Source organism: Scyliorhinus canicula, chromosome 5 (assembly GCF_902713615.1).
Source record: "Scyliorhinus canicula chromosome 5, sScyCan1.1, whole genome shotgun sequence".
NCBI classification, from domain to species: Eukaryota; Metazoa; Chordata; class Chondrichthyes; order Carcharhiniformes; family Scyliorhinidae; genus Scyliorhinus; species Scyliorhinus canicula.
Genome location: NC_052150.1, coordinates 27,096,910 through 27,109,324, shown reverse-complemented (window position 1 = coordinate 27,109,324; position 12,415 = coordinate 27,096,910). Strand labels below are relative to the sequence as shown.

General features: G+C 44.5%; 1 protein-coding gene across 5 annotated transcripts in view; it reads left to right on the top strand.

Annotated features, from left to right (window-relative positions):
• Window positions 1-5,004, top strand: part of brd9 (bromodomain containing 9) — a 73,179-nt gene extending 68,175 nt beyond the window's left edge. For all 5 annotated transcript variants that reach the window (XM_038796801.1, XM_038796807.1, XM_038796799.1 and 2 more), the window contains one exon: window positions 2,062-5,004. In XM_038796801.1, the coding sequence (XP_038652729.1) occupies window positions 2,062-2,079 (18 nt within the window). In that variant the 3' untranslated portion in view covers window positions 2,080-5,004. The remainder of the gene's footprint in view (window positions 1-2,061) is intronic.
• Window positions 5,005-12,415: the final 7,411 nt, after the last annotated feature.

Here is a 12,415-nt window from a genome sequence, read left to right as displayed (position 1 = left end):
TAGATCAAATGACGAGGAATGGTGATACTGGAGGACACTGATTTAAGGTCATTGGCAAAAGACCCATGAGGAAATAAAAATCATGGCCTGGAATTTTCTGACGGTTCTCGCCGGCGCGATCACCTGGCCCTGCCAACGGTGAACCCCCGCCTGGGTTTCCCGACGGCGGGGTACATAAAACAGGGAATTATTATTAACACTGTCGCCGGCCAATGGTGGGTGGTCTTCCTCCGCCGCGAAACATACGGCGGGGGGGGGGGGGGGGGAGTCCCACCCAAGATTTGGAATGTACCACTTGAAAGCATGGTGGGAGCATTGTAACCTGCAACGGGAAATTGGATAAACACATGAAGGAGCAGAAAGTTACAGGACTAAGGGGAAAGTGGGAGTTATTGAATAACGTTTTCAAAGAATGGACCCGATTGGCCTCCTGTGCCAAATGATTCTATTCTTAATCATCCACTGGGCTCCCAGTTCCATGCAATTACAAAACTTTAGAAACCATTCTTTTTCAAAATTGCTGCTGGTTAATGCTCCACGTTGAATGTAGTAGGTTGGAAGTTGATTTCTTTCAATAGTTTTACTGCTGATTCCTCTACTTGACCCATAAATATTTGAATGGAACAGGCCAATGTTTAAAACGAGTCTAAACAACATTTTGTAGCACAAGGGCCTCACGGTAGCATGGTGGTTAGCATCAATGCTTCACAGCTCCAGGGTCCCAGGTTCAATTCCCGGCTGGGTCACTGTCTGTGTGGAGTCTGCACGTCCTCCCCGTGTGTGCGTGGGTTTCCTCCGGGTGCTCCGGTTTCCTCCCACAGTCCAAAGATGTGCGGGTCAGGTGGATTGGCCATGCTAAATTGCCCGTAGTGTAAGGTTAATGGGGGGATTGTTGGGTTAGGGGTATACGGGTTACGTGGGTTTAAGTAGGGTGATCATTGCTCGGCACAACATCGAGGGCCGAAGGGCCTGTTCTGTGCTGTACTGTTCTATGTTCTATGTTCTATGTAAGCTTGCACTCTGCTCCGCCCAATCTAGCATTAGAATTGAATGTGTTTGCTGCTAGAGTGAGGTGCTTCTAGCATGCCCCATTTGACAATACACATTTGGGTTTTAAAAACTTATTCCCAGTAAGTTTTGTAAGTTCAAACTGATAGCCTCGCTACTGTTGTTAACAGGGCATCTTGGACTTTGGTGAACAATGGAGCAAGTAGCATGTCCCCTAACCAATGAGATTTAAGGATTGAAAAATATACAGAGGACAGACTGAACAGCAGGACAAATTAAAATGGTGAATTCATTGTCAAAACAGTCACAGAACGAAGAAAAGAGACAGAACGGAAAAATGTCTACGTTTTAGAATGTTACATTTTAAAAACTTGGCTCAATTTACAACCAGAAAGAATGAAACTCCACACTTAGAATTGTTCACTTTTTAGGCAAGAGAGGATTAGCAATCAAAAACAATTTCCGACATTAAAGGCTATTTATGTTCATCATTAATCTTATCAGAGAAAGTTCAGTCTAATGGGCAGTTAGTGTGTGAATACAACAATATTGGATGAAGTGAAGAATGCTGTTTCCATGAAGCTAATGGCTGAGCAACACAATTGACCAACAACTTGTAATTTGCACTTAACAAGGCATCTCTTCCTGATACAAGTTGTTGGTCAGTTTGCGTGTCAGTAATGACGCACATCATTTGTACGCCTTTACATTTTCAGATTTAGTTTTTAAACCTGGCCTCTGTTTGATCTAACGGCTTTCTGTATTTGGATAAGAGAGCGCCATGGACTGTGCTTAAATATTAATATGGTGTTGTTACCTCACTTCACAATTAAAAAAATTATCTTCGTTCATAAATATTTAATTTGGCACCAGAATTGTGATTACGTGGTAAAAGCAGTGCCATGACTAGACCATCCTAGGTTCACCTAAAGAGCTGAGCCAGATTCTGCATTCTGAATTAAATATATGTGATTGACATACTGATTAAATGCTTCTTTGTAAACGTGTTGACTTTTGTCAAAATGGCACCCTGATTTTCTTTTTTCTCTGTAGGAAGTCCTCCTCACCTGAGTGTCGGAGAACAGGGAAACCTGGTCCAAGACTTCCGTGAATTTCTTCAGTCTCCGAGTAGTACAGCTGCAGGCAGCCTAAACCGGAATAGTGAAAACACCTAGTACAGAAGTAGGCCATCCTTTGGCAAAAGTAGGCCATGCTGTGGCAAACGTAGGCCAACCTGTCAAGCAAAAGAATGGATTCCTCTTCACTTTTACATACAGACCTGAGAATATGAGAGAGACTTTCCAATAGCTTTTAAATGCACGGAGGACAATTTTTAACTTGAAATCTGCTGAAACGCGAAGGAAGTTTCCAGTTCTCATTTCCTTGTGCATTGAATGAACAGAAGTTATTAGATCATGTATGTAACATATACTGTCCAGTCTGTACATAACCGCACGTGTTTATGTTATGTGAATTGAGAAATTTCCACTTGGTTTTGTCAGGTAGGTGTGTTCTAGCAGTTTTTGAAGTTTGTACAGTTTTTAAAAGTAGCTTTGTATATAGGATTTCTTGGTTTTAATTGTGTTCATCAGTGTCGATGGTATGTATGCATTTTCAAGCATTCATTCACCTTTTCAAAAACATATTCTAAATTTTGATGCTTCTTGGGAAAATGGCACTTAACGAATGTATAAGTGTGCATGATCCATTCATCTGCTTCCACCCCAATGAGAATAGATACAACAAACTTCAAAGTAACACAAAAGCAAAATAGTACGGATGCTGGAAAAGCTCCGATGGTCAGGCAGCAGCTGTGGAGAGAAACAGTGTTAACGTTTCATATCGTGTTACCTTTCATCAGAACTGGGTTCATCAGAAGATTTCCGACTAGTCTGAATTCCTCTTTAACACACTACAGGACTGTGATTATACATACCTTAGAAAGGTAAATGAGCTAATTACCACTATCTTGGTCTGCTAATTTTTATGTATTAAGCTAAATGACCGCTTGTGTGGGAGTTTGTTTCAAGAAGTGTCTTTACTAGGATTTCAGAAAAGTATACCAAGACTTAACTGATTCCTGACCGGATCAGTTGAAATTGAGATGGACTTTTCAAATATGTGGTTGGGTAGCAGACCACTGACTCTTGTAGCTTGTTCCATGAGCTCCCATTGCAGCATTATCTCTGATTTTGCTGACCTCAGATTGACAGCTTTCGTGATGCTCATCTTAATTTTTGATTAGTCTGACTTTGTTTATGGGGACGTTTGCACTACAACATGGGAGATTGTCCCAAGTCAGAAAATTGGACCCGCAATTATTAGACCATACACCTGTCAAGGAACGGGTCCAGTTTTCGTCCATTATTTTAAATGGAGGAAAATGGGATGGCCGTATGCAGGTATGCCCACTGATCCACTCGATAGGGCCAGTTTAGCTCCAATCGTTGGACAGCTGGCTTGTGATGCAGAGCGAGACCAACGCCGTGGGTTCAATCCCGGCACCGGCTGAGGTTATTCATGAATAACCTCGTCTTCTCAACCTTGCCCCTCACCTGAGGTATGGTGATCCTCAGGTTAAATCATCACCAGCCAACTCTTCTCCCAGCCCCTCGCTCAAAGGGAAAAGCAGGCAATGGTCCTCCCACCCCCTCGCTCAAAGGGGAAAGCAGCCAATGGTCATCTGGGGCTATGGCGACTTCCATAGTCTGAGGAATATCTCCCCCATATTCTCCAGAGTTTGGCAATCTCACATACCTCATTTCATTTCATTTCATTTCATTTTACCAGAATATTGATGTCCTGCAGTTTAACCAAATATACTTTTATCACTCTGTTTACTTGTCATCATATTTGTGGTACTTGGTTTTGGACAATTCAACTTAAACTAACACATGATCTTGTCAACATGCCTTATTGTGGACTATGCTAACTCATTTGTTCTATTTGCTCCCAATGCCAGCATTTCATCCTTGCATTGTATACTCAAAATACTTTCAGATATAACCCAAGTTTAGACAGACAGACATGTGGCTCTTGTAAGTCTCACGGCTCAAGTGAACAAAAATGTTGCATGTCCAACACCATCATACTTGCAACGTTGAAAGAATGTGCTTATGAGAAATTGTTTCTAATAAATATTCTAAATTAGAATTTGTTGCAGAAAAAAATCAAAACCTTTGTAACATGCATATTAAATTTAAATTTTTATTGGAATAGATTTGATGGAGAGTCATTGCTAAACATGAAACCACAGGGCAGGCAGTTGTAATGTCGCTGGATTAGTTATCCAGAGACCCACGGTAATACCCTGGGGACATGGGTTTGAATCCTGCCATGGCGGATGGTGAAATTAGAATTTAATTTTTAAAATATAAATCTGTAATTGTCTATTGATGACCATGTGTTAGGAAACAAAGGCAGTTTTTAAAGGATTTATATTTGTATTGGTAAACATTAAGAGTGTTTAATTTAATGTTTCTGTGGAAGGTCTATGTTCTATGAATTTAGATTCATGCTGGACAAAGATTTTTTTATGTGTAGGGGTCGGTTAAGTTCCAACTGTGATTCTATTGTGCTTAGAGAGTGTAGAAGCTTGAAGAGTAAATAAAAGCCTAGAAAAGTATACGTCGTTGCTTACAGCTGGTGCCTTGAAAGATGGAGAAGTTTTAGTTTAGCTAAATTTGAGGGCAGTTGGGGGAAGGATCCTGGGCAGTGAACAACTCTCAACTCTGCCAGGAAAAGCTGGATAGGACAAGGGAGTTCCGAAGATGCAAACTTCCTAAGGAACAAGATGCAATCTAGGGAATTGGGACAGAGAGAATGTTTATGACACCTGAAAGCAAGATATTGTTCAGTAGAATTCAAGGAAGAGTAAATAAAGTGTTCTGAGTTAAAGAGACAATTTCAGTAATTAGATTTGAAGTGGGGCCGCAGACTTCAGAGGTAGATGAAATATCTGATGCTATCTTAATACGGTCTGGGATAGAGAGTTTTAAAAATTATGAGCAGTTTCCACAGCAGTCAAGACAAAGAAATCCTAACGGGGTTGGTGAAATTCTGGGCTGGATTTTCTGTTAAAAGTGGAGTGGAAGCTGTGTTTAAAAGTGACATTTGTAAAACCTGGACTGGAGTTTGGAATATAAACCATTAAGGGAAAGCATTATTAATTAAGAGAGCATTGAGTGTTTTGGGGAGTGAGTTTGGAAACTTGTAGGGGCAGAATTAGGCCATTTGGCCCATTAAGACTGCTCTGCCATTCGATCGTGGCTGATGGATGCCATTCTCCTGCCTTATCCCTGTAATCATCTGGGGAGGTTCTGAGGAGAAAGCCACAGACACTAACTTGGTTTCAGAGGAGAATGGTGTATTTGACCACAGCCAATCTGTGTGCCTAAAAGGGACTGTGTGTGTTAATGGGACCATTAAGATGTACCTTGTAATCTGTGTTAATCTTAAAATTGATGTGTATTTGTTAAACTAAAGGGGAGTAAAGGAGTATTGTATAATAATCCAACTTTTCATGTTTAATGATTTTATTCTTGTTGCTAAAACTAATTAGCAGCCCTGTGACTCTGTTCCTCCACGTTTTATAAAAAATAAATAAAAATGACTATCTCTTGAGCCAGGGTTCCATTCTGGTATCTTCCCGCCCAGTTATAACATCAATTGGGATTGCAACACATGATTGTCGATTGTAATAAACACCCATCTGGTTCCCTAATATCCTTTAGGGAAGGAAATCTGTCATCCTTACCTAGTTTTGCCCACATGTGACTCCAGATCAACAGCAATAGGTTGACTCTAAATGCCCTCAGGAGTGGGCAATAAATACTGGCCCAGCCAGGCCACCTACATCTCGTGAACATATTTTTTTTTAAACAATTAAAATGAAAGTAAAAGCCATGTGGTGAAATTTATGAAAACTTCGTCAAACGAACTTCGCGATGACCAAAATATTTTGCTTTCTTTATCTTCTGGAAATTTTGGTTCAGTACAGAGGTGGCCCCTCAGATACTGAAGTAGTCAAGACCGGGACAATATACCAGCTCGGGCTGACAAATGGCTAATACCATTACCTGGCACCTATGTGGCACGACCATCTCCAACGCGAGAGAAATCTAACCATCTCCCCTTGACATACAATAGCATTTACATGGCTGATTCCCCCATTATCAACATTCTAGGATGGGGTTGCCATTAACCAGAAACTGAACTGGACAAGCGACTTAAAAATTGTGGCTAGCCACGGGTCAGAGGAATCCTGCAGCGAGTAACTCACTACCTGACCTGATATATTCTTCACTTGCCTGGGTGAGTGCCGATCCAGCATTAAAAGCTGGATACTATACAGAACGAAGCAACCTCCTTGATAGGCACCGAGTGCAGATCCAACAGCCACTAAAAGCTAGACAACATCCAGGACAAAGTAACCTCCTTGATTGGCACCCCATCCAGCACCATAAACATTCTCTCCCTCCATCACTGATGTGGAGATGCTGGTGTTGGACTGGGGTGAGCACAGTAAGAAGTCTTACAGATTAAGACTTCTTACTGCCCATCACTGATGCACAATGGCAGCAGTGTGTGTTGCATACACAATGCCCTGCAGCAACTCATCAAGGTTTCTTCGACAGCCTCTTTCAAACCTGCAATCTCTATCACCTAGGAGAACAATGGGAACGCCATCACTTGCAAGTTCACCTCCAAGCTGCAACCATCCTGACTTGAAGCTATATTGCCATTCATGGGCATTGGATCAAAATCCTGGACCCTCTTTCCTAACAGCACTGTAGGTGTACTGACACTACATGGACTGCAGCAGGTCAAGAGGGGACCTCACCACCACCTTATCAAGGGCAACAAATGCTGGCGTAGCCATAACACCCTCTCACTGTGAACAATTTTTTTTAAATTGTAATTTTGACATTGTCTCGTATTAAGCCAAAGAATCAGGATTTAGATTATTTTGAAATGACTTCTGCTGTAATAGATCCCTGGTTTGTGGAACAACAGTTTAAGTTGCTCTTAGAAATTTTCAATTCCACAAAGTAACATTTTGATATATGCAGTTCTAATACTATGAATGCAGGGATTAGGTGAAATCCAGTTGCTATTTACAATTGCTTTTCTGGTATTTCTATAGCTTCAGACGTGACACAATTCCAACATTCTTGTGAAAATTTTACAAATTCTCTTTAGTTATGCAGAATATAACATTAAATATTTCAATCCAAAGTGGTTTAAAATTACTTCGACTTAGATTTTTTCATTTTCTTTACGATATCCTTTCTCACATTACTCCTTTATTGGAATTTTTGAAATATTTTGTCTTGGCAGAGCTAATGACTGGGCCTTGTTTTATTATCACCTGTATACTGGCTCAGTGGTAGCCTTATACTTGGTGCCCTAAGTCAGAATAGTGCATGGTCCAGCCCCACTCTAGGACACTAACAAGGCTGATACTTCATTGAGATACCAGGAAAGTGTTGTACTCAACTTTTGAAATGAGGCACTAATCTGAGGTGATGTAAAATATCCATGGTACTATTTGAAAGTAGGCGGGGAATTCTGTCTGGCCTATATTTATCTTTTCGCCAACACCATCAAAACAAATCAATTGGTCATTTATCTCATTCTTTGTTGGACCTCAGTGCACAACTTGTCTGCCAAGTTAGCCTACATATCAACAGTGATTATACTTCAAAATTAATTCATTGCCTGTTGGATACTATAGGGGCATCCTGGAACTATGAAAGATGCTGCATATTGCAAGTTTATCTGCGGAGATTGGCAATTATCATGACTGAGTTTTCAGTTGTATAATGTGTCGCAGAAGTACATTCAGCTTTTCGTTTATTATTAATTTATTCCATTATACTCAGTACTTTTTTTTTGCAACAGGATGTGTTTTGCTGCATTTCAAAATGTACACCAGATGAATTCCACTTTTCTGAGGGAGGGGTTTAATCAGCAAGCATGAACGTCGATATTATACTGCTGTTTGTGTGTTTGAAAGAATGATATTAGTACTTTTCATGAAAAGTTGTAATAAGGGAATAAATTATATAAAGTTGCCAATATTTTTCTGTTTAAATCACTTTTTATGTCCTCCATAAACTGCACACCATTAAATGTACAAATAAGCCAATTGCAGTTCACTTGTCTACTTATGATTGACATTGCAAACTTTCTTGCTGGGAATCTTGGTAATCTCCTCACAGACCCTATAATTGGTGTGGAAGTCATTGCCAAGGTGGGTGTAGCATTTCTCAGTAATAACCCCCCCACCCCGAGTAAGAGACCAAGGGTGGTTTTGACTACCCTCCCCAATTATGTTTTTTAGCTTCTACCGAAGACGATTGTCCATATTCCACTGAAAAAATATTAATTATTCAAAAGGTTGTGGGTTCAAGACCCACTCCAGAGAATTTAGCACATAATCAATGGCTGACGTGGCAGTTGAAGCACTGAGGGAGTGCTGTACTGTCTGAGCTGCTGTCTTTATGAAATGAAAATCGCTTATTGTCACAAGTAGGCTTCAAATGAAGTTACTGTGAAAAGCCCCTAGTCGCCACATTCCGGCGCCTGTTCGGGGAGGCTGGTACAGGAATTGAACCCGCGATGCTTGGCCTGCTTTAAAAGCCAGCTATTTAGCCCTGTGCTAAACCAGCCTCAAATATTGAACCAAGTCCCCATCTTCCCTCGAGCAGATGGAATATCCGTGGCACTATTTCGAAGAAATGCTGGTGATTAATCCCAGATTGGGTACTCTAAATTTATTTTTATAAAGAAAAACCCCTATCAAATGTCTTCTGTGTCCATCAAAATAGTCACCTCTGGCTCAGTCCCTAAGGAGTGCAATAAGGCAACATTTAACATTCTGTTTAACAATACTGGCTGACAACTGTCGGCCCTTAACAAATCCAGTCTGCTCCTCAGAAATCACCCCCAGTGGGCAGGGCTCCAAACGCATAGCCAACAACTTAGCATCAACATTTAACAACAGCCCGGCGAAGGATTTTGCTGCAGTGGAAGGACGCGAGGCCCCCAAGCGTGGAGACCTGGATCAATGACATGGCGGGCTTTATTAAGCTTGAGAAGGTTAAATTCGCCCTGAGAGGATCGGTGCAAGGGTTCTTTAAACGGTGGCAACCTTTCCTCGACTTTCTGGCTCAACGATAGGGTACTGGGACAGTAGCAGCAGCAACCCGGGGGGTGGGGGGGGGACGTTGATTATGTTAGCTTATTTTATTTAAATTTGATTTATCTAATTTTAATTTATGGTTAAGTTCTCTTGTTTGGGGGGGGGTGGGGGAATGTGATACATGTGATGTTACGGTATGGGGGGAATTGTGGGTGTTATGGGGCTGTTAGTTGCATATTACTGCTTTTTGCTATACTTTTTGTTATATTTTCTGCAAAAAATTCCAATAAAAAAAAAAATTTTTTTAAAAAAATAAAAAAAAAAAACATTTAACAACAAAATAGGCTGATTCAACCCACATTCCATGGGATCCTTGTCCTCAAGTTTCAAGGAAATCGATTCCTGCGTCAGTGTGACCGGCAACACACTCCAGAACACATCCAGCGGAAGTGGGACCAACTGACCAGCAAACTAAAATTCAATGGGGGAACCCATCTGCTCCGGTGCTTTGTCCATCTGCATTAACCAAATAAACCTCATGATCTCCTCAAGCCCCATCGGCATCTTCAACTCCTGCCTTCCCTCCTGCTCCGCCTCCGGGAAAGTCAACCCATCCAAAATTACTTCATTGATGATCCCTCCAGGGGCTCTGAATCATACAACCCACGTAGAAGGCCTCATACATCTCATTAACTTTCTCTGGGGCTGAAACTACCCCATCGCCTGAGTCCCTAACCTGCAGTATCTCCCAGGAGGCAGCCTGCCACCTCAGCTGGTGAGACAACAGACGACTAGCCTTCTCCCCATACTCATAAAAAGCCCCTCTCGAGTGATGCAGCTGGTTACCGCCTTAACCGTTGGCAATAACTCAAAATCCATTTTCAATTTCCTTCTGTTCACCAATAACTGGCGTCGGGGCAATCGAGTGCTGGCAGTCCACCATGAAAATGGAATCCACCAGTCGCTGCCTCTCCACTTTCCCAGATTTAGCCTGATGTGCCTTAAAGGACATTATCTCTCTTTCCCCCCACCTCCCCCTAACAACCGGCTTCTGTGCCTCCCAGAGCGTGGATGGCGAGACTGCCTCATTCCTGTTGAACTCAACCTACTCCCAATAGCAGTGGCTACCCGCTCACAAAATCTCTTATCCACAAGCAAAACGGGGTCACTGACGGCAGCCTGGCTCCAACGCCAGGTCCACACAATGTGGAGCATAATCCGATATAATTATTGCTGAGTCCCCCCCCCCCCCCCCCCCCCCCCACGTGCCAACCACATACATGTCAATCTGAGAGTAGACTCAATGGACATGAGAAAAAAAACCTTCTTATCCCTCGGAAACTTAAACATCCATGGGTCTGCTCCACGCCCCATGGGCGGAATTCTCCGCTCCCAGGAAAAATCGGGAGGGCCATCGTGAACTCGGCCGAGTTTCACGACGGCCTTGGAGGCCACTCCTCGCCCCCTATTCTCCCCTCCCGGCGGGGCTAGGAGCGGCGCTCCGTAAATCTCGGCCGCGGGGGCGTCGCGCCGAGAACGACGCGGCCGGCGAGCCTAATGACATCAGCCGCGCATGCGCAGGTTGGCCTGCTCCAACCCGCGCATGTGCGGCTGATGTCACGACGCTCACAGCTCGAATCCGCGCATGCGCGGTGGCCGTCTTTCCCCTCAGCCGCCCCGCAAAACTTGGCGGCTTGATCATGCGGGGCGGCGGAGGGGAAATAGTGCGTCCGATTGAGACGCCGGCCCGATGATCGGTGGGCACCGATCGCGGACCTGTCCCCTCGCGAGCACAGTCGAGGTGCTCTTTCCCCTGTACTCCCCCCACAAGCCCCAAATGGGCATATCTCACCCGTATCACGACGGCAGCGACCAGGTGTGGTTGCCGCCGTCGTGAAACGGTCGCGAACGGCAGGACGCTCGGCTCATCCGGGTCGGAGAATCGCCGTTCGCCATGAAAAACGGCGAGCGGCGATTCGTCTGAGCGGGGGTGGGGGAGAATTGCGGGGGGCGCCAGGGGGACGTGAATTTTGTTGGGGGGCCCTCCCGCGATTCTCCCACGCCGCGTGGGGAGCGGAGAATCACGCCCCATATAGAACATAGAACAGTACAGCACAGAACAGGCCCTTCGGCCCTCGATGTTGTGCCGAGCAATGATCACCCTACTCAAACCCACGTATCCACCCTATACCCGTAACCCAACCCCTTAACCTTACTTTTTAGGACACTACGGGCAATTTATCATGGCCAATCCACCTAACCCGCACATCTTTGGACTGTGGGAGGAAACCAGAGCACCCGGAGGAAACCCACGCCCACACGGGGAGGACGTGCAGACTCCACACAGACAGTGACCCAGCCGGGAATCGAACCTGGGACCCTGGAGCTGTGAAGCATTTATGCTAACCACCATGCTACCGTGCTGCCCCCTATGTTTCATGAATTCCAATAACTCCTTCGCCACCCGTGATACACTCCGAGACTTGGGACTCAACCTATCCAATCTAGGATCCAAAACACAACTGAAAGTCCCCCCCCCCCCCCCCATAATTAGCTGATGGGAATCAAAGCCTGGGATAGACGCCAGCACCTTGTTAATGAATGCCGTGCCATCCTAATTCAGTGCACACACGTTGACCAACACCACTGGTGTGCCCGCCGCTACATCTAGGTGTTTCCCCGGGATCCACAGCTGATTTGAGGTGGCCTTCTGCCTGCCATGCCCTGTTGTCTGAGATGAACTTGGCAGGCATCGCCTGGAGGGCCTGTACCTTGAAGGCCTGGGCCTTTTTTCAGGCAGCACCAATGTTGTGCTATCCTCTTTGGTGAAATGAGACAGGAGGTGAGTTATGGACATCCACAAGTGCCTGCAACATGCACTTGATGCCCTGCACCATGCAGCTCACACCCTCAGCTATAGAGTGCATGGCCTGAACTATGGAGTGGACAACCCTTGCCATCGAGTGCGCGTCCTGCACCAATGTCTCCACTGTGGATGTCACCCTCTTAAGTGTTGGCCTGGTTGCCTCGGAGTGACGACTCCCACTCCTCAGGCTTCTATGGGACTCCTCCAATCGGTCTTGCTGTCCAAGAGGCGATGCTGACACCCCTCCTTGATTTTCACAACTCTGCTTTCATAGCTCCAGTAGTTGGGGATGACCGAACCCAGGGGCACGTCACCTGACTGGGGCTCAGCTGTGTCCAGGGCTCCAGTTTCCCCCTCCCCCTGCCAAGTGCCAGATTCCCTCGGATGTCACTGCC